Source organism: Scophthalmus maximus, chromosome 14, assembly GCF_022379125.1.
Source record: "Scophthalmus maximus strain ysfricsl-2021 chromosome 14, ASM2237912v1, whole genome shotgun sequence".
Taxonomy (NCBI): domain Eukaryota; kingdom Metazoa; phylum Chordata; class Actinopteri; order Pleuronectiformes; family Scophthalmidae; genus Scophthalmus; species Scophthalmus maximus.
Window position 1 is genome coordinate 4,547,464 of NC_061528.1, and position 26,213 is coordinate 4,573,676.

The 26,213-nt window shown below is 46.3% G+C and overlaps 1 protein-coding gene across 2 annotated transcripts; it reads left to right on the forward strand.

The window, feature by feature from the left end:
• The first annotated feature begins 1,028 nt into the window (after positions 1 to 1,028).
• LOC118282615 (protein FAM124A) lies at positions 1,029 to 26,175 on the forward strand. 2 transcript variants are annotated; one of them, XM_035603869.2, is made up of 4 exons: positions 1,029 to 1,275; positions 5,561 to 5,592; positions 17,647 to 18,422; positions 24,899 to 26,175. In XM_035603869.2, exons 1-4 carry the CDS (start codon positions 1,220 to 1,222, stop codon positions 25,730 to 25,732), a joined length of 1,698 nt encoding a protein of 565 aa, XP_035459762.1. In that variant the 5' UTR covers positions 1,029 to 1,219; the 3' UTR covers positions 25,733 to 26,175. The 2 variants fall into 2 exon arrangements, with proteins under 2 accessions (XP_035459762.1, XP_035459763.1); XM_035603870.2 differs by having other exon boundaries at positions 17,656 to 18,422; positions 24,899 to 26,174.
• Positions 26,176 to 26,213: the final 38 nt, after the last annotated feature.

Here is a 26,213-nt window from a genome sequence, read left to right on the forward strand (position 1 = left end):
CTTAACTTAAATCTTTGAATTCTAAATTTTCCGACACTACTATCCAATACAACATTCCACACAAGCAGCAATCGTAGATAAATGTCCCAGCTACAATATTATTATACGATTAGTGATATGAACTAATTTGTCTTTGGTACAAATTCTAATAGGATGTAATTCAATAGAGGCCAAGGAAACCACAGTTCTTTTTATTACAAAGCGCTTCTTCCTCCTGCGTGTAAGTGGTTTAACTCCTGAACAGACGCGGTATTGTTCGCCGGACAGAAACGTGACCGGTCCGGTCTGACTCTTTGTCCTGCGTGGGTTTATTCAGAGACAACCGTTGCTGCATTACCTCCTTCACCCTGTGGACGGCGCCAACGTAGAACCCTTGCTCATGTTGCCTTCAAGGTGCTGCTTGAAAACAGGACACTTTACTGCTGGGGGGTTTTAAGACAGATGTGCTGTTCCCCCTTTCCAGAACATAAGTGGGCAACAAATAAATAACTAAATTAATGTTTGTAGAAATAAATAAATAAATGAATGAATGAATAAATGTAGAAATACACCAATACATACACACACAAATACAGAAATGGCCTTTTTCATTGTAAACTATATTTTTCATTTATTCATGTATTCAGTTATTTATTCTGCGTGTATTTATCTATTTATATGCCTATACTTGTTTCATTTTGTCCTCCATATATATAAATAATATTAGTAATAATAATAATAACACATTAAATTAAAAAGATATAAAAGGCATCTAAAAGTAACACAGGACAACACAAAAATAAGCATTTAGAAAGAAATTAAAAAAGAGTAAAATAGACAAGAAATAAAAGAGTTAAAGTTACAGTGCGGTGTAGGAAATTAGCTATTAGGTGATTTCATAAAAATCCTTAGCAAACGTTGAAAGAAGAAGTTCCCATAAACTTCAGCAGTGACCCTCATTCTTCATGCGCTACACGTGCAGTTTTCAGATTTCCCACGGCTCGTGAAGGCATCACTTCTGAGCGCAGCAGCTGACTGACGCACAGAAACCAAGTGAGTCAGTCGCCTGTTGCTCCAAGTGGTTCTCCACACGCTGCTCCCTGCAGGTCCGGAGCTCAGACTCACCTCACCGTCCCTCCGTGTAGTAACTCTGGTGTCTAGACGGCACCGGTTCTCCTCCGTTACACCGGGACTTGTCGTGAAACAATGCAGCTGAGTGCTGCAGAGCCGCGACTCTGAGATGGAGAAAAGCTCAGCGGAGGATGACTGCGTGGACTCAGGAGCCGAGACAGGAGGGTGAGTGGAGCAGGAGTCACACAGAGGATGGGACTCATCCTGAGTGGTTTTCCTCATAATCGACTCATCTGTCGATTATTTTTACTCGATTAATCCATTAGTCCAGAAATTGGTGAAAAATGTCAACCGTGTTTCCCCAAACCTCAAGATGATGTTTTTGTTTTGTCCACACACCAAAGATATTCAGTTCACTGTGACAGAGGAGCAAGGAAACCAGAGAATATTCACATTTAAGAAAGTGATATCAGAGAATCATGACTTCTTTTTTTTTTCATAAAAACTACTTGATACTCGAATATCAAAATAGTTGGCGATTAATTCAATAATCGATTACTAATCGATTACCTGTTGCAGCTCTACTCAAGATGTTTGGGAAATTTACTATACACGCATATTCACACATTCAGGATTTTGACATAAAGTGTAATTTCAAGAATATTTAACTAGTTTATTGAACTTTATTTGTGGAAACTATTGTATATTTTCATTTAAATGTCTCTTTTGAGAATTTAGCTGCAAGAGATACACCTTGTCAGATAAACAAGAAAGAATATTAAATTGACAACTTTTTGAATGGGGTTTGGTGGACTGCAAAAAACTATATTTAGGAAAAGTAACACTATTGTGCATTTCTATCAATCTGGATCAAACCTTAGACAGATCAGATATCTTGGTAAATCAGTGGATGTCCCAAATTTAGTTCTCTATTGTTTAACAGTGGTTAACAATTCATTAAATATTAGACAAGAGTCATATTCTTGGGGTTCACCCATTTTGCCAGTGTTGGGTGTTAGTTGAGGACATCTGGAGGAAGTGTAATCCTAATTCTTTGGTGGAAAGTTGAGTCTTAATCACCGGCTCGTTTGTTAATGAACCGCTTTGCACACCGCAAAGCCATTGTCAGATGGAGCTGAATTCAGTAACGCTCCGACAAACACAGAGTTAACTGAATCAATGTGTCGTTCACTCTGTTTTCAGCCATTAACCAAAGATGTGCCCGAGTCTCTCCTGCGGTAGGCTCTACGTGTTACTGCTAGATGTGGCTTTGTTGATGTAGCGAAGGACTGTGTGTGTGTGTGTGTGTGTGTGTGTGTGTGTGTGTGTGGTGAGAGACCCTCCATGACCCACAACCCCCTTTAACACACCATCATTAGTGTCTCCAAATGTGACAAAATTAGCAAGATGTCTGGTGCAGAATGTCTTAACTGTGTGTTCATACACCTCCTATAGAAAGAAAAGTCAAATGGACCCAGATATGTGATAGTATCCTCCCTAATATACAGGAGAACAATGTATATTGTGAAAATAATAACATTGTATTCCATTGGAACCAAAAACCAACCTTGACACAGTGGCACAAACACAAGTTGGGTTTTTTTAATTGTGTTTTATTGAATACTTAACATGCGACTATTCTGATTTTGTCAACATCACCCGACCCCTTAGTTTTAATAGTAGCCCAGTGGCTCTCTAATCAACTCACTTGTGTTTGTATTCATCACGGACAATAGTCACCCTTGACATCCTTAATGTCGAGAGTTTCAGACAAGTGGCCCATTTTCATTTCCAGTGCCTGAGAAGGGGACGGAGATAAGCATTAAGAGCACGTGTGTGCTGTAGCTCATGTCGGAGCTGGAGCCAGAGCTGTGAACTGGAACCAAACACCATAACGTGTGACAGAGAGCATGTTTCATGGGAAAACCGGACGAAAACAGCAACAAAGATAAGCAGAAGAGATCCGCTGATGTGAGTGGAGAAGCAGCGACGCTCTGGACATTTTCCTGTAGGTGTGACTCGGACAATCTCCGGCTCTGTCAATTTTCCGGATATGTTCCAGAGTTCATGTCTGGAAAACAGCTGCTAGCTGGCTGTAGACCACATAGGGAGGAAAGTTCATCACCGCCCGTCGCAGGATCATGCGTCCTGGGATAGGTTGGGCCGAGCAGGATCCACTTGTTGGATCCTTTGTCGCCCCGTAATGGAAAGACGCATTTGAAGGAGCCTACTGTGCGAAATGCGACCGCTCAGTCGCGCCGCCTTGACGCATTCAGTCTTCAGATGTCGCCTCCGAAGGAGACGGCTCCTGAATTGGGACTCGGCCACTGTGATTTTACAACCCTGCCTTGTCACTTTTTGTGAGTGGATGAATGTGACCATTGTAATTTAAGCACTTTGTTCGGTCAATAAGACCAGAAAAGCTTTGTATAAAAGTAGTCACTTAATCATATGTTAGTGTTGAGTTTATAGACTCCCCCCAAAAATAACAACCTGTTAAATGCTGAATTCAGTTGCCTTGACAGTGAAGCTGCTGTGATCCCGTGACTATCTACTGTCCTGGTGGAAGTGGCGTGTCAAAGTCTTATACAGAGAAGGCCGGAGGACGGGATGAAGGTTTAGACAGAGATGGTGATCTCATCATGTTCCTCCTTCCACTAATCAATCATCATCTGTTTCTTTGAGCTGTGTCAATCGGATCTTTCCAGAATACGTAGCTTAAAAAATTTTGGTATGAGTCAGTGTTTGGAACGGGCCCCTGATGTTAAGTTTCTCTCCGTCTTCGTCTGTTCTCTCCTCCTCGCCGACCGGTCTTCTTCCCTCCATCCCTCCTCTCTCTTCCCGCATCCCTCCCTCCCTCCTCCTGACACCTGAATCATCGGGCTCGCCTCTCCGCGAGTCGCCCCGTAGACTAATTTTTCAGTTCCCTCCGCACGTCAGACCTCGTGTGCGTGGCCGGGGCCGCGGCCGCCGCCGCCGCCGCCTGATGTCTTCGACTTCACGTTGCGTTTATTGTCTTTGGGCGGAGATGAGTCGAGGCGGTGTGGTCAGACTGGGAAGTGAGATGCTAACCAGCGCTGCTGGAGGAGCCCTGCCAAACACACACACACACACACACACACACACACACACACACTCAAGGGAGCCATCAAGACATAGCTGCAACTGCTTACACTACTACTACTACAAGTCAACTCCAAAGAGTCATAAACCTTCAAGAGAAAGACACTTTTTTTTGTCCACCTTTCTGTCGTTTTTCTGCTCTTCATATTTGTCTTTTTTCATTTGCTACCCACGCCAACGTTGCCCGCCTCCCTCGCTCCGCAGGACCCCGTCGTCTTTTGCCTTTTTGCCTTTTCGCTGCTCACCTCTGCCTCTTCTCACACTCCCCATCCATTCCTTTCTCGCCCGCTGCCAGTGGCCGTTAGTGAGATTGATAACCTCCTGCTGCAGGAAACAGACTCGATCCTCTGTTTCCCGCTGTCCTGCAGCTCCAGAGGCCTTATTAGTTTTAGAGGGGTGTATGTGTGTGTGTGTGTGTGTGTGTGTGTGTGTGTGTCAGCTGACTCCTGTGGGACTAATATTCTCAGGATGTGTAGTTTACATGTGAGCTGAGGTTTCACAGATGGTTCAGGGTGTAGCAGGCACCAATCAGTCTAATTGAATGCGGCGCATACGTGTACAATGCCTCTTACGTGTTACATGTACAGATATTTGTGTAATTGCAAAAGTAAATTGTCAGGCTTTTCTTTTTTTTTTTTTTACTCTAATCTGTGGAGATCAGATTAGCAGAAATCTGATTCTGCTTCTGTCCCAGCTCAAAGATGGGATCTGTAGATTAGACCTGTCCGGATGACAACGTGTGTGTGTGTGTGTGTGTGTGTGTGTGTGTGTGTGCGTGCGTATGGGTGTGTGTGTTCCCAGCAGCGGGAGGAATAAGATCCTTTCCTTAAAGGAATTCTCTGAGAGTGAGATTTAAAAAATAAATACTGCTCTCGTGTCTGAAAATCAAGTTGAAGCCAGGACATGATGAGCCAAGGTTAACATAAATAGTGGAAGTGAGGGAAGTCTGGCCCTGCAAAAAACTTCTTCTACCAGCACTTGTCTCGCTCTGTGTCTTGTTTATTGAACCAATATACAAAAAAATGTATAGGTGACAGTTTGTGGTGGTTGTGGGACAAAGCTAATAGGATAAAACCGAAATACTCGAAGTATAATTCAATAAAAATAATGATAATAAAAAGTTGTAGGGTCTGTATTCCAAACAGTACTTGTGAACGTCCCTGTGTTTCACCCCTGCAGATAGAAACCACCGTGAAACGTCTGTTTAGCCAGATGTCAGCGCTCCACTTGAGACAGGAGTGTGTCGTCCTGTAAATCATGTCGATCGCACTTCAATGCTGCAATATAAACTCTTGTCTCCTCTCTCCCTCTCCCTGTTTCCTGTCCCCTCTGTGTCCTCGTCGTCTGCCTCGACCCCCTTTTGTCTCCGTTCTGTCGTCTGCTGCAGGTCTGATTACAGTCCCCTGTCCTCGACAAGCAGTAAGTAAAACCATGGCGACACATTAAGCATTGCTCACTGTGACTCAAACACACACACACAGACACACACACACACACACACACACACAGAGGCTCACACCCAGGACTTTTATCTCCCTAATACACGCTGACAAAATAAATCCACTAAAAGGGGAGGATTTTGTGTGTTTGTGTGTGTGTGTGTGTGTGTGTGTGTGTGTGTGTGTGTGTGTGTGTGTGTGTGTGTGTGTGTGTGTGTGTGTGTGTGTGTGTGTGTGTGTGTGTGCGTGTGTGCGTGCGTGCGTGGGTGCGTGCGTGCGTGCGTGCGTGCGTGTACAACAGATTTTGGGGAGGATTCTTTGCTTGCCGATAAAAAGCTGCTTCATATATGCTCAACACCGCACAATGGATTAGGGCTGCAACAATCAAAAATATTCAATAACTGATAATCCATCATCCATCAACCATTGAAGTGTTGTTTCTAGCTCCAAATATTTCCGATTTTTCTCTTTTCTCTGATTGAAGTCAATGTAAACTGGATATATTTGGGTTTTAAGCTGTTCTTCAGACAAAAGAAGACATTCGCAATTAATTCATTTAGTGTTTATTTGACAGGGACAGATGCAGTGCACGTCACATTAGATATATTAAATCACTGAAAGAGAAGGTAGGAAACCTTCTTCTTCCTCTTCTTCTTCTTCTTCTTCTTCTTCTTCTTCCTCTTCTACAATTGGAACAAGTTAAAAAAGTTTTTCCCGCAAGGGTTTTCCGGCCTATGCATCATACATAAACTCTGCCTTGAGATAAACAATGCAACAGTTTTCCAGGAAAGCACGAGGAGGAAAGAGAAAATGTTGCTGCCACAAGCAAACAAGCGTGAAGTCTGTGTGCAATCAGTGTGACCTTTGGTGAAATTGTTCACCGGTGACGGAAGAGCAATTCTGTACAAAGATCAACTAGTGGATGGTGCTGTTCAGCAGAGAGACTTTAAAAATCAACAACCAATAATCCATTTGGACAAGTCATGAAATTAGTAACACATGCTCGAACAACAACTTTGGTTTTACGACAATCTTGATCTTCTTTCGGTCGGTCTGGCCACTGTTTTCATGAAACTCAGCAAAGTCGTCATGAAGATTCTCGTGCAGTCAGACAATAAGACGTGTTGTCGACAAACCTCCCGGTCAGTCAAACTTATTTGGTGGAAGAAGAAAAAAAAGGTTTATCAATTAACTGTCCATTGTAACCATCTGAACATCCTTCATGCAGACCAACTTCCCGAATGTAGAATTCATCACTCGCCCTTCAGCTTACAGATCATCTACTTCATATTACTCTAACATATTTATAATACTAAGTGTGTGAGGGGTTTTGTACAGTAGTTCAGTGCGAATGTGTGTATGTGTGTGTGCGCGTGTGTGTGATTGTGACGATGTGTGTCTGCAGAGGTCGTGACCTCTCCCCAGTCTGGCTGCCAGCTCTCCAGTCCCTTCACAATGGGAGGATTATGTCCAATATTAGTCCATTAATCTGGTCTACAGGAAACTGCATTACCCCGACCGCACCCACACCCGCAAGTCAGGAAGTGTAGGACCGCACGCACGCACACGCACACACACACACACACACGCTGGGAGATTCAGCAGTATCTGCGTTGGTCTTCCCCCCCCCCCACGGTTCCTGTGTCATCGCTGTATCAGATGAGCTTCTGCCCACTATTGTCTCTCACTACTGGAGGTCAGTGTGGACGGAACAAAACGTGCACTGGCACCGAAAAAATAGAACAGTGTGACCACAAGCAGAACGACGTTCGAACCACCGCACCTTGAACTCTCCGTTTTAAAGGGTTGTTTCACCTTCTTTTAGTCCGTTGTTGTGTTATTAGTCTCCAGAATCTGCCCCAACAATGTTTTTAAGATCTGCCACTAACCACTTTCTGGAGCAGCATCTGTAGTTTTTACTTGAAAGTAAAAAAAAGAAAAGAAGGTGGGACTCTGAGAGGCTGAATGACTTACAGTGTGTCCAGCTATTATTGCCCATCGGGGAACACGTCTCGCATCAGGGACTGACTTTTAAAGGACATGGCAGGATTCTCCCGGTGACAACAGGGGTGTCTCCGGGCACCAGCACTATTTCTTTTGTCTTCATTTCTAAGACCCGAGCCATGTGAAAACATGCACACATTCTACACACAGAGGGACGACGTGAAAAAGGAGCAGCCCCATGGTTTATTTTGTCAGAACGACGGAGCGGACGGACGCAAACTGCTGCGCTGACAGATTGGCCAAAGACGTGAGGGGAGAAAATATGAATCTGTCTGAGCTGCGTGTGTGGCAGCCTGTTTTTGTCCTCAACGTGCGTGCGTGCGTGTGTGCGTGTGTGTGTGTGTGTGTGTGTGTGTTCATGCCTGCCTGCGTGCACTGATGTGTTCATTGCGGAGATGCATTCAGCATTAGTCTCCCATGTCTGCTGCCTCCTCAGAAGTATATTTAGCTTTTTATGGCATAGAGCGTATACTCATGTTTATACAGGTGGTCTTAACCCCCTTGACCTCTGACCCCCAGCCCAGACCAGCCATAAGCCCCCTTCGGAGACAGGCGTGATATGACAAAGCACCGGTGTCAGACTGACCGAGGTCACTCTCCGCTGTTGGTCCTGGTAACTGAAACCGTAGGAATCAGATTTGAAGTGGAGGCTATGAAAGATTATTTTAAAAATGAAAAACGTTGCAGTTGAAGATCAAGCATTTGATATTTGTTTGGTAGAAACAACAGATGTTTGTCGGCTGATCTGTACTACCAAAAAACCCCATGTATTTTTGTATCAAGAAAAAAATGCCAGTGGGTTTAAATCCGTCAGATTTTGTGAAAGTACAGTAACATGAAAATTCAGCTATCTGATCTTGAACTTGATTACATTGTTTTTTTACTGGAAGTGAGGCTTGAAGGGGACTGAACATTACAACATGCAATAATGCAACAATGCAACATGCAATATGAGATCATTTGAAGCCAAGTGACGTTCTGTTTCTAGATCTGCAACTTCTGCAGTAGCAAATAAACACTTCAAACTTCATGGAATTTTGTTATTAAATGCAAAGGCGTGTGCAATATTGTCCTCACCCAGAGTTGAAGTCAGTGAGTGGAAATTGAAGTTGCAAGAATTTCACGCAAACGCCGCCGATGTGATGTTTGTGTGGTGGGAGAAAAAAATGCTCATTGTAATCTGTCTGTTGTGTTGTCTGCAGCTGGTCTGTGCAGCATCTTTCAGTAGAAAGTAAATTGTTTTCTTTATTCACGAGGCTTCAGCTGAGTCCGACCCACAAACACTTAATCACACAACACAAACACTTCATCACTTTCTAGAGGTCACAACAGAGGAGTGTCCATTCAGCCACCAGTGTGTGTGTGTGTGTGTGTGTGTGTGTGAGAGACAGAGGGGGGTCGGCTCCTGAGTAATGACGGGGGGGTAGTTTCAAACTGCACAGAGGTCAGACACTGTTACAGAGCAGAGACTCATATAAATACTAACAGAGAAGGACATGGGTAATTAGTCACAGTGTCATAACTGGGGAAATATAGAAATACTGTTGATGTATTTATTACGAGAAGATGAAAATTTAACACCCACAGCCTGTGTGCAGAGGAGGAAAAAAAACCTCTTGCAGGTAATGGTGAGGGAGAACAAAAAGAGTGAAAAAGATTTCTTCCTCAGAAAGAAATCAGGAACGAAAGGACGATTTTAAATAGGCGAATGAAATAAACTGTGCGTCAGCGTCTTTTGTTCCACAAGAGGTCAATCCAGGATTGATCGTCGAGCAACAAAAAGCCCGGGAGTCGCAAGGTCGGCGATGGGGGGTTTCAAGTCCGTCGCCACCGGCAGATGTTCGCTCACTCTACACAAAGCAAAGATATAAATGCATTTGAATCTTTCGTGCACCGGGAGGCCGCCTGCAGCCAGTGGCGATGGAAGCCAACAGAGATGGAGAGATGGTGTTTGACAGAAAGCGAGTTCATCAAATGAGGATTTTCTGGTCGTAGGTTTCATCGCGTGTGGCGTCGGTGCGATCCTCCGTCCTGCGTCCGTTGGTCACAGTTCATCACAGCGATCACGTTCGTCGTAGCACGTTCACGTCGACGGTGGAACGATGAGTCTCTTCACCACAAAGTGAAAACAGTGGGCTGGTCCAGACTGCCTGTGCAGTCCAGTAATGCCTGAGGCCCTGCTCTTGTTATTTCAGCTCAGACAGGCAGCGTATTAGCAGAAGCAGGAACACATGTGTATGAAAGTTAACCCCACCTCCATTTTCTTTTTCTTCTTTCGGGGGGGGGGGGGTCCAATTTCTTCAGGACCCACACTGTTGTAGTTCCTGCTGCTGGATCAAATGATTACTGGTGAAACTGCGGCGTCCTGCACAGAGGTTGTACTTAATTCCCTCAGGAAAAATAACTGGAGGTTTTTCTTCTGTGGGTTTTTTTTTTGTTTTTTTTTGATTTCTGCGGCGGTTCAAGCTGCAGAACACGTCAAACGCTCATCAACAGGCAGACCTTATCGACGTACGTTTGCAAATAGAGAAATTTGATATAAGTTGTGCAATGAATAGGGTTTTTCATCACGACCACCACGGTGGGCGCCCGGACACAAACTCGCCCACAGATCCCTGCGCCCACACACTCAAATAGTAACACGTGCACCGGGGCCAACGTACAACCACACGGCGAGAGTCACTTTGAAATGATATTCCTTATTTTGACATGTTCAATTGCTGCCATTTATGGTACACGCCATGCACACGGCAGAGTCTGCACCACTTCAGCGGTTTACATGGACGCACGTCAGATCTCGTACAGAGCCGACCTCACGACGCTGCAGTCAAAAAAACGCCTTACACAAATTGCCGACTTTCTTCTGGTCACTCTTTTGAACAAAAGTCGCTGATCACGTCGTCAAAGTTCAATGGCCCAACACGTTCTGATTCAATGGCCATGCTCAGTCGTAGCTGCGTCATCCTGGTCCTTAGTTAATTATTAATCCTGCAGAAGGAGTTACTGTCAGGAGGCGTCAGATACATACGTCTTAACGCTGCGTATGTTGTAACATCTACTGATTTAGAAAAAAATCCATAATCATGCAACATTTTCAAAGTCACATTGATTCCAATAATTTAAAAACAAAAATATTTGACACATTAAAACAGTCTGTGGTACTGTGTCCTACACTGCGTTTTATTATTTAGGTAACTTTTTCTATACAGGCTACTGAGCAAACTTGCATAAGTTAGTGTATTAGTCTTGAGGTTCTGATGCTTTTGTGCACGTCAGTTATTAAAGAAGAAGAAAATAGTTGAGATCTTTTCTTCACGTATGATTTATCGATTTGAGTTTTAGATATTTTGTGGTTCAAGTTTTTGCTCAGAGTTGATATTTCTGTCTTAATATGAGGTGAGGTGAAGTTTGGATTTATAGTTCAGGTTATAATGGCACCTCAGCAGCACCGGTGTTGAACGTGATGGATTCATATACAACCGGAGTTTCGTCCAGTTAACATCTGTTTCTTCCGTCTCGCTGGTGAATGGGGGAAGACTCCAGGACGGTTGAGCGGAGGATGCGATGAGCAGATTTATAGTGGAAAGGATTTTTTTGCTATACGTGCGTTTCTGTACAGTCACCTGAGAGTTTCTCCCGCGGTGTCGTCTTCTTCACCCTCAGCAATCTCTACCAACATTGTGAACATGCAGGAGACACTCTCGAATGTCAGCATGCGCGTATGACATCGCATTCGAGTCCTGCGTCACGCTTTGTCTTTGCGTGGTGCCCGTTCCTCCGAGTATTAAAGCGAGATCTGAGCGTTCACTACCTCCTACTGCCCCTCATTAGCACAGACACGTATACACGCTCAGACACCAAGAAAGACGACGCACTTGTGTGTTGGAAACGACCGCGCCGGGTGTCCCTTTACACGCCAAACCACTTGCAGTGATGTCAGCCAAGGTGCTTCCAGCGCAGTGAATTTAAACGGCACCTGATGGACCAAGGACCACCCGTAACACCTCGGTACACACACACACACACACACATGCACGCACACCAACTCCCCGGTGCTTCCTGCCTTGTTTCATGTGACATATAGATCCAGGCGCTTGCTACAGGGCAGCACGGATTAAGTGTTCCCAAATGTGCGTCCTCGAAAAGCGGGGTTTGGACCGCGAGGCAGATCTCAGCTAAATGAATGTGCTGCAGTTGGCTGTTTGTTAATTGGTTTGATTGAAGCAGTTCTGTCTGTCAGCCTTGTAGTGGGCCTTTCGTGGCAGTGAGTTAGCGACATTGTGGATCCTCTCATTGTCCTTGGGTTCCCTCTGGAACTGGCCGTCTCTTTAGAAAACAAGAAATATCATGTGCAGCATGTCCCAGCAGGCTGGAGCTGGATTTCCATGAACACATTTTGGATCGTAAACGGAAGTTCTCTTATACAGACTTCCCCAAAGTTAGGGGTGATGGTGATGCAGTCGTCCGCACCTCTCACTTGTCTGGTCTTGTCAAGAACATTACATCATTTGGCTGCTTTTATCTTCCTACAGTGTTTAGCCAAATGTCACTATCCAAATTCCCAAGAGAGTGCACAGTAATCTTCTGTTTGAGTGAAGTGCACTTAAATAGGGTCACGGCGTCATTACGTCTTCGGCTTTTACTATTAAACCAAGCTGCCTTCTCCCGGGTCCGTCCGGATGGCGAGGGGGTCACATGACCCCGCATGAACCAGCGCTGTGGACCGGCTCCTCACTAAGCCTCCACTTCTAATCTTTTCCCAACAACAGTCTGTCGTAACTCATCTAATCTATCTAATCCCTACATTTAAAACTAACAGCAGTTGTAATGCGAGGGAATGGTGGCTCCACATTATTGGAGCCACCAATTTTTAGGGGTGGGCGGCGTACACATACAAGACCCCTTTGTGTACTTTGCTCTGGGAAAGGGAAGTCGGCAATTCCCCCTTATCTCTTCAGGTCCCGCCAAGCCACGTCCTTCTGCGTCCTCAGAACGATGAGAGTAATCAAACTCACTTTGCTTTCATTGTGTCAACATGCGGAGTGTAATTCACACGTTTCAATCGTGTGCAGAAATGCAGACGCTCGCAGTTTCCCTCGTGGGCGTTGGAGCAACGAGCGAGATCCAGCTGCAGAGCAGCGACCCCGGCCCGGCAGACGCTTTCAATTTGAGCTCGATCTGACGAGAAGGCAATATATCAGTCGTCACTGAAATGTCTGAGACAGTAATTGTGAGAAAGGCTGGAGTTTGTTCTTTGTTGTTACCTAATGCCATGAAAAGAACACCACCAGCAATGTGTTGGTCTGACTCTCAAGATACTCTCAGACTTAAATACCATGTCTGTGGCACAGAGAAGACGCAAATATCCAAAAATGGTTCGACAACTTTCGTGCCCCTAGTGGTTCCTGGTGGTATTACTGTTTGGTCGCTCTCGTAAAGACGTTGCAGTCAAACGCCTGGTCACATTAATAAGTAGACTGGCTGTGTTCCCTTCTGATCTAGTAGAAAGAAAACAAATCGCATGTTGTTTGCCGGAGCTTCTCTCCGCAGAGAGAATGTACCGTCCAAGGTTGATTTTTTTTTGTCCCTCGGTCAAACCTGATTCTTTCATAATAATAATAATAATAATAATAAATTTCATTAATAGAGCACTTTTCATTGCTAAAAGCAATCTCATAGTTGAGTCGTGATTGTCAGTTTCCACCACCAGGGATAGATAACCGGGAGAACGCTATTCTCCCTTTTTGTTTCGGTTCCTCTGTGCCGTTAATCAAGTTGTCATTTTTTCGTCCTGGTGGCCAAGAGAATATAACACGGTGACAACAAGTCTTATAGGAGAATGACACCGTCGGAGTAACTTCTTGACACATCGGTCAGGCAACTATTTTCTACCACGGATGAATCCATATTCAGTGCACTCTGTTTGTGAGTATTTACCGATTTTGCCGATGCACGTTTCCAAATCATGTTTGTTTTGTTCAGACGTGACGTCGAATACTTGCCAGATAGGGAGAGAACGAGATGAAGAGAGAGCTCCCAAAAGAGAGGCGGCAGAAACTGAAACGTACCTTTATTTGATCTGTTTCAATTGTGATTACTTAGCGCAATTAAAATTTAAAAAAAAAAACTAACTTAATGACGCCCGACGTCAGTATCGTGTTGGTGAAGACGTGGCAGAGAATGATGAGGAAATATGAAGCACAGACTGTTTCTGTCATGGCCCAGTCGACCTCTGCTCTATGGTTTTACTGCTACTACCACTTGCTGTTTAGATCAGATCATTATTGGTTTTAGATTTTTTTTTTCCTTATAAGTTTTGGACATAAATGAAAACGGTGAGATATCACGGCCTTGTCCTTCAAGTGTCCCCCCCCCCCCCCCCCCCCCCCCCCCCCCATACAGTCAGCTGAACATAGGAGACTTGGCTCAGCGTGAATCAAGAACTAAAACTTCTAAGCGTTCGGCACGAAGTGTAGTTAGGGTTGTTACTGTACATAAATAACTTTATATTGCAGTCAAGACTTTTACGTTTTAATTTTTCTTGGCACCGGTCAAACTGACTTATGAGCGTTGGACGTCACTTCTTCTTCTTCTCTTTTTTTTTCTTGCTTTTTTACCAGACGACAAAAAAAGGGGCCCCCGTCTTGAATTTCCTCCTTCAGTTGTTTTGACTTACACGAGGGCCAAGGTAGCTAAAGCTGCGACTGGAACACACACACACACACACGCACACGCACACGCGTGCGCGAGCCCACTCCAAGGCCTTAGTTGAGTTTTGGCTGCTAATCACTCTCAGATGTGCAGGGCCACTGGAAGCCGTGTTGTTCTATCTCACGTCATCGTCCGTGCGTGCGGCTGCGAGCATGTGTTGCCGGTTAACACGTGAAGCGCAGAGCGACGGTAAAAGTCTCCGAGAATTAGAAAAGACGGGGGCCTGCCCATAATGGAGCAAATTGATTTGGTGTGTGTGTGTGTGTGTGTGTGTGTGTGTGTGTGTGTGTGTCGAGGATGGCTGTGTGTGCAGTCGGTCGAGTCGGAGCATCAGCTTGAAGACTGGAGTGGATTAAGAGCTTAGGGACACGCTCCTCCAGAGATTTACACACAAACACCCTTCGTTCCCCTCACGGGATTGGGGTGACTTAATCTCTAATTTATTCTTCTCTCTTGCCAGCAGCGCCCCATTAACCCTTATCGCTACAGGAAAGGCTGTGGTATCGAGTTGGTTCCCCACAAGAAATACAACCCAGTCCCTTGTTGATTCGGCCGCCGAGCGAGTTTCCAGCGAGTTCCCTTACTTTAAATCTAGTGTTTCGGGCATTTTGAATACGCTTTGTCACCGGTGCTCGTCTCCTTCCCAGCGTCGACTCGGTAATCCCAGTTACAAATCATCTCCTCCATGTTTACTGTTCGTATAGCGGCATCGTTGTAGTTGTAGTTCCCGGACAAATAAATCCTGGGACTGAAGGGTCCTGGCACCTTTGGTCGAGATGCTATGTTGTTTCCACGGAAACAACCATTTCGTTCCCGTGTGTGATAAACAAACGTGAGCTTGAACAAATAGGCTATGAATTTGTATTATTAATATTCACCTTTTTCGCAGAACAATGTAATTTCATCGTGACCTGGTGGGACGTGTTCCCGCGGATGCTCTCGTGTATTGTGACTGGCCCGTTCAGTGCGTTCGCCAGTTGACGTAAGATTTGTTTTTTGCTGCTGCCTATTGTGAGTGTCGGCACTAGCGCCTGCCAAGGCTTTTAACATATCTAATTGGATCCCAGTCGTCCACATGTTTCAAATAGCAGGTTAGATAGTGATTTTAATGCGATCAGGCAGAAATAAACGGCCCTCAGTGTGTGTGTGTGTGTGTGTGTGTGTGTGTGTGTGTGTGTGTGTGGGTGTGTGTGTGTGTGTGTGTGTGTGTGTGTGTGTGTGTGTGTGTGTGTGTGTGTGTGTGTGTGTGTGTGTGTGTGTGTGTGTGTGTGTGGGTGGGAGCCTCTCCGTGGCCTCAATCCAGACCCAAACTTAGACTCTTATTCAATCTCCGTGTCCATGGTTACCAGATTTTGGATCAATTTGGAAAGATGCGAAGACATGAGGTCAGAGTAGTAGCACAGGAGGGAAAAGTGATTGACACGAAACAGGTTGAAAGTACTACAAGGGATGAAAGGCTGAAATTAAAGAGCAACAAACTGAGATGTTCCGATCGGAGGGAATGATATTTTTGAACCAGACTAATTGATTGCGTCGCCTAATTTGCCGCTCTGTTGGCTTTATTGTCCGTCGACGATTCGAAATGAGGCAGGAGTTGGACACAAAGGTCTCTGTTCCCTCTTCAGCTCGTTTGCGGCTCTGACTCCTGAAAGACTGTGAGATCTGTGTGTGTGCGTGTAGTTTAAGTTAGTATAGACAGTACAATGTGCTGTACAGTAAATACCTATGAAGATCCCTATCATCCCCCGCGGCCGGTTTGTTAATGTGTCAGGGAGACGAACATCGATTCTAATGGGATCAGGCAGACGTCAATGGACATGGCGCTCTGTGTGTGCGTGTGTGTGTGTAGCAGGACGTCAGCGTCTTCATCCTGTTAGACGGACTGAGCCACGTGAAGTCACCTGCAGTTACGTTTGGGGTTCGACGATCATTTGATCGATTTTGGAATCGGCATGTTGAATCTTTTTCAAATATTTTTACTGGACGTTTCACTTCTAACAGTTGTAAGTCACACGGGTTGTTAATAAAGTCAGTGACAGCAGGAATATTGTCGATCAGCAGCATAACGTCGTTTTTAGTTTTTTTTTTGCTTCAAACTTTGTTGAAAGTATTTTAAACGAATCAAACCCTAAATCCAGTTTGCACGTATCCTTGTGCGTTGTTACACCTCCGCTGGCCTTTTAGCAAAGGTCTCGCTCACTGTAAGCCGATCCCAACACTTGGAAAATGTCACCTCTTTGGTCAAGTAGAGACTGTCCTCTTTTCACAAAAGGCCCGCGGGGACTCAGAGAACCCGTCCTTGTTTGGCCTCTCTGTTCCACGGAGGGATTCTGGCCACAGTCGAACAAGTCTCTGCCGTTCCAAGGGACAAGAAGACAAACTGCCCCAGAGCACAGGGGGAAAAAAACCAAATGGGACAAATCGCCCGAGGAAGTTCGGATTAAAGCCTCGCGGGAGAAGAGAATGAGCGAACATATCCGAGATCAGAGGAGATATTGTTTCGAGTGCGTTACGCGGACACGCGCGAGAATGAACTGCAGTTTTTCTCACGCTGTACCTGTGCCAGCGATCTCTCTGGGCCGGCCGGCGGGTTCAGGAGGAGGCTGCACCTGAATGCATCGCTCCTGCTGTGGTCGGGAACATTCCTCCGGCTTCAGTGATGACCTCCTAATGGCACTAATGATCCTCAACAGAGGAGCGCCGCTCCGGCCTCCACATGAGTGGGGGGGGGGGGCTGTGGTTTGGGGGTAAACATAGAGAGCGGGAGCAAGATGGAGCGAGTTGTGGATGAGTGAAATGGAGAAGGAAGGGGGAGTGAGAGCTCTGTGGGAAGAGGGAGGGAGAAATATGACAAGAGTTAAGGACGACGGAGGGAAAGAGAAAACGTTTGGGGGGAAATCATGATCCTACCCAGTCGTCTCAATCTAAACGATACCTCCACCATATTTTCTTTGCCATGAATCTTTTTTTCCCAAACTTTACTGCACCCCGGTCGCTCTGTCACAGATATATTGCAGAGACAAATCATTCTGAAAACACGGAGAGTGTGTGAGCCTGCGGTAAGACCACACACATTCTTCCAGCTTACCGCTTTGAAGAGAATATAGAATAGAATAGAATAGAATAGAAAACCTTATTCATCCCGCTCGGGGAAATTCACAGCAGCACAGTATCACACACACACGCACACACACACACACACACACACACACAAATAATTTCTGGTTCAAAAAGATTGATCCTCACCCCATTTTCTCGTCTTGCCCTCTCCCCCCTCTCCCCCCTCTCCCCCCGTCTGTCCTTGTCTTTGATGACGTTGTATGTGGAGGCGAGTTATCCATGGGCGAGCTCCAGGACCCCTTCCTCGTCAGTGTCCACCTCATCGCCGACCCCGGCCAGGGCAAGTTCCTGCAGCGCGCCGCCGATGCAGTGCTGGCGTGGGTCCACCCCGAGCTGCAGCTCTTCAGGGTCTCGGAGCGGGCCTCCGTCTCCCACCGGCCCTGGCCCAAGCACCATCAGAACGGCGGCCTGGCGGCGGCCTGCCAGCCGGCCTTGGCCGTCATCCTCTTCCTCCAGGAGGCCGGCGGCGGCGAGGAGCAGATCCTGATGCTGCACCGCGCGCTGCAGAGGCCGCCCTGGCGATACCACCACACGGAAAAAGTCAGCAATGGCCGGCGGATGCTGCCGCTGTCGCCGTGCAGTCAGGACTTCTTCAGCCTGTCTCCCGGAACGCCGCTCTGGGCCGTGCGGCAGGTGCACTACGGGAAGGAAATCGTGCGATTCACCGTCTACTGCCGCCACGAGAATTACGTGGACATGGTGCGTCTGTACAAGCTGCTGCTTCAGCGGCGGGTGGCGCAGAAGAAGGAGGACTTTTGCTTCTTCGTCGTCTACTCCAACCCCGACATGGAGATCCAGTTGTCCTTCAAGAGGCTCCCGCGGGGGCAGAGTCCCGTGGCGCTGGAGTCGGCGGTGATGGAGATGAGGGTGCGGGACGTCGGAGTGCTGGTGCCCCTGCTGCCAAACACCTGCAGCCCGATCAGCGAGGTCCGCTGGCAGACGGAGGACTACGACGGAAATAAGATCCTGCTGCAGGTGAGGAGGGTTTTCAGGTTTCTGTTTGGACGGAAACTCCGGTGAATTCAGCTTCTGGTTTGATTGGATTGGATGTAGCCTTGGTGCACACACACGTGGCCCAGGTTACACTGATAACCTCCACCAATCAGGTTACTTCTTCTATAATTGCAGTTAGTTATGAGGATGTAGCCTTGGTGCACACACACGTGGCCCAGGTTACACTGATAACCTCCACCAATCAGGTTACTTCTTCTATAATTGCAGTTAGTTATGAGGATGTAGCCTTGGTGCACACACACGTGACCCAGGTTACACTGATAACCTCCACCAATCAGGTTACTTCTTCTATAATTGCAGTTAGTTATGAGGATGTAGCCTTGGTGCACACACACGTGACCCAGGTTACACTGATAACCTCCACCAATCAAGTTACTTCTTCTATAATTGCAGTTAGTTATGAGGATTCGAGCCCGACCGATTTATTAGTACGGCGGAAAAAAATCGGAGCCTTTTACAGACATATATTGTAACTTTTATCATGTATATGTACATGTAACATATTTTTAGACTTTCTAAATTCAAGCTCTATATACTTGTCTTTTTGGGTATAGTTATTTTTATTTATAAGGTTTATGGTGGAAATTTTTTTTATAACAATATAAGGGTTTTTATAACGATATCTTAGGAATCATTGCCCAATTTTTTTTCGTTTTATATACAGTATATATATCGGCCGAATTATCGGTATCAGACACGTTTTACTCCCTAATAGTGGTATCGGTCCCCAAAGATCCATATCTGTCGGGCTCAAACCAGGATTTTTTAAAATTGAAATGCCCCTTTAAACATAACTCATAGAAGTGAAATCCTTTTCCTAGTTTCTCTGGATCAATCAAGTCTAATCTGTCAGTATCCATCAATTTCCATTATTGAAATAACGTGTCTCTATGAAGATCTAAATAAGACTCGTGGCTCAAGTCTCCGTCCAGTCCAACCTCCAGACGAGTCAAAGTTTGCACGGACACGCTTTTATCAACTGTCACTGCTTCATGATGATTAGTGCGGCGAGAAGTGTGTGTGTGTGTGTGTGAATGAATCCACACTCGCACTCACTCACATGAACACACACACACATTAAACGGTCCGTGTTTGGAGGGTATCGCTTTCAAAGAGGATGTGTGTCCAGGCGTTGGAAGAGAAGTCGTTTCTGAAAGTTCAATCCGATTAAGCTGCAGTCCATTACTGGGATTGGAACAGCACCGAGGGCAAACAATAAGCTAATCTATCATGACAATGGACCATATGCATGATGCTTAACTGCCACCTGGCCTGGAGTCATGTGGCTCACCGCGGTTTTACTTATTAAAAAAAAAGGTGTATATCGAAAATCTGATCACAATACATCAATTTCTTTATTTTTAACACAAACATTTTAGAAGGAAGGTGAAGATAAGAACTGACAAAAGTCCGGAAGGGGACTGATTGAAACCACTGACACTAAGCTCTGTGATTGGATGTTTTTTATTTCTGTAAATGCACCTTAACTTCTCTCCCTCACTTTTTATGTCTATAGGTTTGTATCTTTGACTCCAACTGTCAGTCTCCCAACATTATCAATGCAGAAATTCTGTGGGACTTGAGTATTTCGAGAATCCTGCATGCCTGAAAGATCTTCTCCAACTTCGTTACCACTTTATCATTATGGTCTGTGGAATAGGAAACAAAAAAGCATCTTTGTGATGAGTTGTTGCGGTCGGAGCCGTGGTCTAGTACAGCGACTTCAGTTTATCTTCCCATTTTTTCCCTCTGGTTTATTAATGTCAGAAAATATTGAATTTCCTGGTCCACAAGTCGACGCCTTCAAATGTCAACAACAACAAAAAAAACTCACATTTCATCAACTGGGAACAAAAGGGTTTGGCATTTTTGTTTGTAAATTGCGACGATCAACTAATTTGATATTTGATTAATTCTTCTTCTTCATTTTTTAGGCTTAAACTCTAAACATTTGTTGGTTAAAGCTTTTCTAATGTCATAATTTTTTTTTTTTTTATCGCCATATCTCATTGTAAACTAAACATATTTGGGTTATGGACTGTCAGAAATGTAACTTCTGAAAACTGTTGTGGTCCGTTTTTCTGATATTTTATCTACCAGACAACTAATCGATTGATCGAGAACAGTGTGCACATTAATGGGCTGTTGACCTTCTGATAAAATAATCACATGATCAAATCAATCTACCGTGTGGTTGAGGACTGATGTTCGGCTGTGCTGTTTTGGGCTTGCTGAGGTCCGATCTCCGGCTGACCCGACTTATCCCAAGATAACTCAAAAGCCTACAGAGAGTAAGGGTCTGATCATCGCCACGTCAACAACCTCATTACCCGGCACCCCCTGCTGCAGCAGCTCCTCACCAGCGATGGGTAGCATGTCGTCCTCACAGGAAAACTGGACCGATCCTGTCACGTCGTATTAGCAGAAAGAGGCGAGCGCGCTTTCGTGTAGAAAAAAAGAGCTATAGTAAATAACAAATGTGCAGTGGACCTGCAGCATCTCTGGGATAACGGCACACACACACACGCGCGCGCGCACACACACGTTCTGTTTTGGCCTCCCTCAAGTGTCATTAAGTTTTAAATCACAGCCTCCTCCCTCCCCGTACGGGACGGATACGTGCGCAGCCGTAACAACCCCTTCGTGGCCCAGAGCGAAGGAAAGTGACAGAAGAAGAAGGGAAGACAACGTGAAGAAGCAAGGGAGAGGGAGATAAATAGGGAGGAAGTTCCATTGCAGAGGAGAGAGAACAGATGCAGAGGGGAAAGGTGTTTTCAGAAAGGAAGCGAGACAAAGAGCAGAGAGAGAGAGAGAGAAAACACACAAGCTGTTCTCAAAAAATGAACTCAATGAAAAATGACTCGGAATCTGGGTCCGGACACTTTCTGGAGTTTGTCGTTCACATATGAAGAACGCAGCAGCGGGCCGTCAGATGAAGCGCATTCACAACTGCGGGAAAACTTCCGCAACAGTCAGGCGAGCGGTGGTGCCCCGTGAGAGACTTGTAATCCTGCTGTAATCTCACAAATTTTACCATCGGGGGCTGGCAAGAAAAGTTTCCCAAAAAATTCTGGAGCAACGTTTCCGGAGTTAGGTGCATTGTCTGAAAGCAGCCCCACACACACACACACACACACACACACACACACACACACACACACACACACACGCGCTACGTTCTTGTGATTCCTGAGCCGCTATCTTTAACCTCAACCATCACAACTACATGCCTGACCCTTAACCCTTTGCCTGACGCCAAAGGATCAGGACTGTGTTGCACCAGCTGTTTCTTAAATCCATTACCATAAGTTTGACTGCAAAGTCATAACTGCAAGATTAGTTTCAAATTATTATTAAAACTAGTTGTTATTGTGTGGGTTTTTTTTTTTTTTTAATGGACTTTAAAATGATCAAGATTTTAATATTATCATTGTCAAATCTTATCATTACTAAACAGCAGTCATCTAGTTTCAGGTCAGATACTGTATCTCTTTCTTCATTATAAACATCATTTATAATGACAAGTGTTAGTTTTGTCTCTTGGTTCAGTTGCTGGATGAAAATGTTTCATAACTAATCTCTAGGTAAAAAAGTAGTTTGTGTGATTTAACAGGTTTTACTTAAGGTGAGCGTAAAATTCAATAATTAAAATAAACAACTGTTGAAGCACTTGTGTTACAAACAAAAGCTACGTTCTTGTGGTGTGAAGTCACGTAGACAGTCAAAGCTTATTGTTCAGGTTTTGAAATACAGTCCAGACACCTTTCGTTCTTTGTGCTCCGTGCTCCAGTTCATTTACATTTGAAACAAAATCACGGACTCAAAGACAACATTTTTGAAAGGCTACAGACATTTTTTAAGAAAACAAGACCTTTCGGGGATTCGGTTACGAGAGACTGAATCGCGGGCGAAAAGGAATTACCGTACGAGGAGCAGCTGGTTTTGGCAGCGCAGACTGACACAAATGAATCCCTCACGTTCCCTCTCGTACTCTGTGCCCACGTCACACGCAGCCTCTCCAAGCAAACACACACACACACACACACACACACACACATTGTGAAAGGAACGATACGCCGCTGCAACACACCGTTTGTGAGAAGCAGCGGCTCATGGGAGATGTGTGTGACTGTCAGCCACTCGACACGAGTGGGGACGTCTGTGATGAAGATGCCACAAGGTCCGTGAACCAGTGTTGGCTGTGATAGTCGATTCCAACGATCGGCGGCAGCCATCTTGGTCGTTTGCAGAAAGTCGGCTTGTCTCCGCGTCGCGGCGTAAACCCCGCCCATTCTCAGATAAGCGGCTGTGATTGGACCGGCGAGACTTCTGCCGCTTTGGAAATCACTTTCCGATGGACGAGGTCCAGACGTAGCCTGAAATGAGCTCCCAGAATTTGTCTGGGCCCCGGGGGCTGCTGGCCCATGGTAACAGGTGATTAAGTTTTGGGACGAATCCAGATCCGGATCCGGGGATCTTTTTTTTTCTTCCAAACCGCCCAGCCTTTAACGGACGTCTGCACTCTGAATGCTCTTGTGATTTTTTCTACTATTGAGGGTTGTCCAGGTGAAAAGTGTCCATCAGAATTCCCCAGCGCCCAATTATGTTAAAACCACAACCCAAATTCTAGATTTTACCCAGCAGATGTTTCATAGATCACTCTATTAATTTCTCATTCTCTCGTATTGATGAGTCCTGATATTCAAGCCGTTAAGGATCACAGACGTCAGTTGTGCTTCCTGCGCGCGCTGACTCTAGTCCATCAGTCAATCACAGTTCCACTCCTGTCCGCAGGACACTGTAAAAGTTTCCATGATATTTATTGTTGTTGAATCTGAGCATATGGAAATTTTAAAAGCTCCCCTCCGTCCCCGAGGCACTCGCGGATGATTGTCTGGAGGCTGCCGCCTGGAAAGTTATTGCCTCTGCTCGTATTGTTCGGTTCGGGAAAGCCGGACGACGGGCGGCGCGGACGCCGGAGCAGAAACATGGAGAAACTATCAGCCTCTGGAGGAGGAGGAGGAGGAGGAGGAGGAGGAGGAGGGACCGGTGATTTCAATGGAGAAAGAAAACAGGGAGCAGAAACCGACCTGACGGTGCAGTGAAATGAAAAACCGCTGCAGCTGCCTCGCGTGTTCCAAACAAGAAGGGATTTCAGGGTTCATGTCAGAGCGGGGGATCGCTCCTCCGTGTTCCCGACCTGTTTCTCTGGTCACCGCAGATCTACAGTTGTGACTTTCCTTCCGCGGAGTCTGTAGACTGTTCGGTGACTTTGGTCCACAAAGGAAGGTGTGTGATATACGTGCGGCTCCTCCGCACACTGATGACTTCTCCAGCTGCTGCTGCGATTCATAAAGTGGCCGGGTTTGAGAGTGGGGGGCACGCGGGGGGTGGGGGGGGGGGGACGACAAGGGAACCCCAGGGGCTCTGCTGGGTGTACGTCTAGCGCGAGGAGCGCCTGGTTGCATGAGAGCCCACCGAGGGAGGTTAATGGTGTGCGTGGTTCCTGTTGTGTCCCCTGTGACCTCATATCCAACGACATCCACAGAGCCCGCGATGCGACGCTCGGTTCCCCTTTCACAAACCAAGCAGATCATTCTTATCAGAAAAGGTCCAGCAGGAACGTTCGAGCGCAAGGAAAACTTGGGAAATGTCCCCTGTATGGGGAAACCCCTTGACCGTAACTCGGGGACCCCCCTTGTGGTTTTCATAGGCATTCTGTGCGGACTCTCTCGGTCGCGTCTGCACTGGGGGGGATAAGACGCAGGGAAAGGATGACAGTGATGGAAACCGCTGAAGCAGTCAAGGGAAAATGAGTTGTGCCACTACCCCCTGTCCATTTCTCACAGATTCATTTTCATTTCGACATATCGTAGGTTCTGGATTTTGATGCACTGCCATTGAAAGTGATGTGTGTATTGTTTGTGTAGGTTGAAAGAAAGAAATGAGCAAAGCGGTCTAGTGAGTGTTCTCTTCACATACCTGTTGCGATATGAGTATAATATTTCACAGCTCTAACCTGGTTCCACATCTTTTGTTGCCGCCCCACAAAAAGAAAATTCCCCACATTTTTTTAAGTTATCATAGTGAAAGTGAAAAAATCAAATGGCCGCTCAGTCTGATTATCACGGTGTAAACTCAAGCTAAAAATGTTTAATGCTTTATTTCATATACGTTCTTTTCTTTACCCCCGATAAGAAAATCGTAACAGTAACTTTTCTATTTATTTATCTCGAAACCTCTTTATTAAAGGTTTTCGGATAAGTTCTTATTTCTGGAGGCAGGGAATTCCTGGAGCGTGATCCTACTGCTGAAAAAGAAGGACCGGCCGAGAGCGGTTTTGCGCTGCGCCACCCTGCAATTACCCTTCGCCGCACATTTAAGAGGCACATTCCGTACAAATTCCTCATCCTCGTTCCCTTTCTTTCCCTGCTCAGGTGCAAAGCGGCCACTTCAGGCACAGACAAGATCCCGGCCACATCACGTCCGCCGGCGCCGCCGAATCTGCCTCGGCTCCGTCCACCTTCGCCCGCGCCGGCGCCTCGCACAGGAGCCGTCGGTACCATCACCGGGCGACGTCCCACCCCAGAGCGCACCCGCAGACCTCCCAGAGCTCCCTCCCGCTGGCCTGCGACGAGCCAGAGGAGCAGGAGCAGTGGCCTGACCGGCACCAGCCGGACGGCTGGAGGAGCCAGTGTAGGGGCCACCGGTCGGGCTCCCTCTTCTCCCTGCCCAACGTTGGGTCAGGCAGCTCCCGCTCCACCTGCTCCTCTCCCGGGCCCTCTCCCAGCCCCCACCACAGGAGCCACTCCCTCAACCGGAGGCCGTCCCTCATCCCGCCCTTCCGCCTCAACGTGGACGCTCTGGTCGGGGCCGAGGAGACGGACGTGGACACGGGGGACAAAGTCAATCCGGGCAACGCAGTGGACTTCACGGTGGTGTCTGCGTACATCAAGTCCAACCTGCCACAGACTTGTAGGCCGTCGTCGGCGCCGCCCGAGGACATCGGGCCCTCCCTTTCCCCCGGCGTCTCGGAGAGCGCCTACAGGGCAGCGACACTGGGCCGGACTCCATACAGCTTCTGCACCGACAGCGCCCACTCCACCGCGCTGGGGTCGTGTCCCCAGAGCACCGGTGTGACCGGCAGTGCGGCGCCGTCCCTGAGCGACATGTCCATGAACCAGTCGGACAGCTGCAGCATCATCAGTGTACCAGTAGAAGAGGAAGAAGAAGAAGAAGAAGAAGAAGAAGACCAAGAGTTCTACATTTGATCGACTGCTCTGTAATTTGTGACTCTCCTCAGTAATGAAAGACATCAGGGATGAGACCTTAACAGCGGCTCTACTCTGCCCCCTGGTGTTCGATAGAAAAACTACAGCGACAGTGAAAAGGCACACAAAACTGTATTTAATGCTCTCGTGTGTTTGTGAAAGTTGCTTTTTTTCACATGTAGATTCAAGCTTTGTAAATGTCAGGTCGCATAAAAGTGAATGAAGTTACACATTTAAAGGACCAATCATGTAACGTGTGTATAGATACACTATTCAATAAAACAATTCCCCTTTGTGGTGTGATACACACCACGACATCAAGGGAACCTACCAACCACGATTCTCCATTCATTGACTTACAGGCTTAATCGAAATGGTTTTTTTACGTCATTTTGGTTTGAGCATAGATGGGACTATATCATGAACTTTACATACAGGATAACAATGCACACTGTGGAGTCACAATCCACCAGAATAAATC

Bases quoted from the DNA above. Each gene is read 5' to 3' on its own strand.
- LOC118282615 (XM_035603869.2), top strand. From the start codon at position 1,220: ATGGAGAAAAGCTCAGCGGAGGATGACTGCGTGGACTCAGGAGCCGAG. The intron at 5,593-17,646 runs GTAAGTAAAACC...TTGATGACGTTG, and splicing joins TCCCCTGTCCTCGACAAGCA to TATGTGGAGGCGAGTTATCC. The intron at 18,423-24,898 runs GTGAGGAGGGTT...TTCCCTGCTCAG, and splicing joins GAAATAAGATCCTGCTGCAG to GTGCAAAGCGGCCACTTCAG.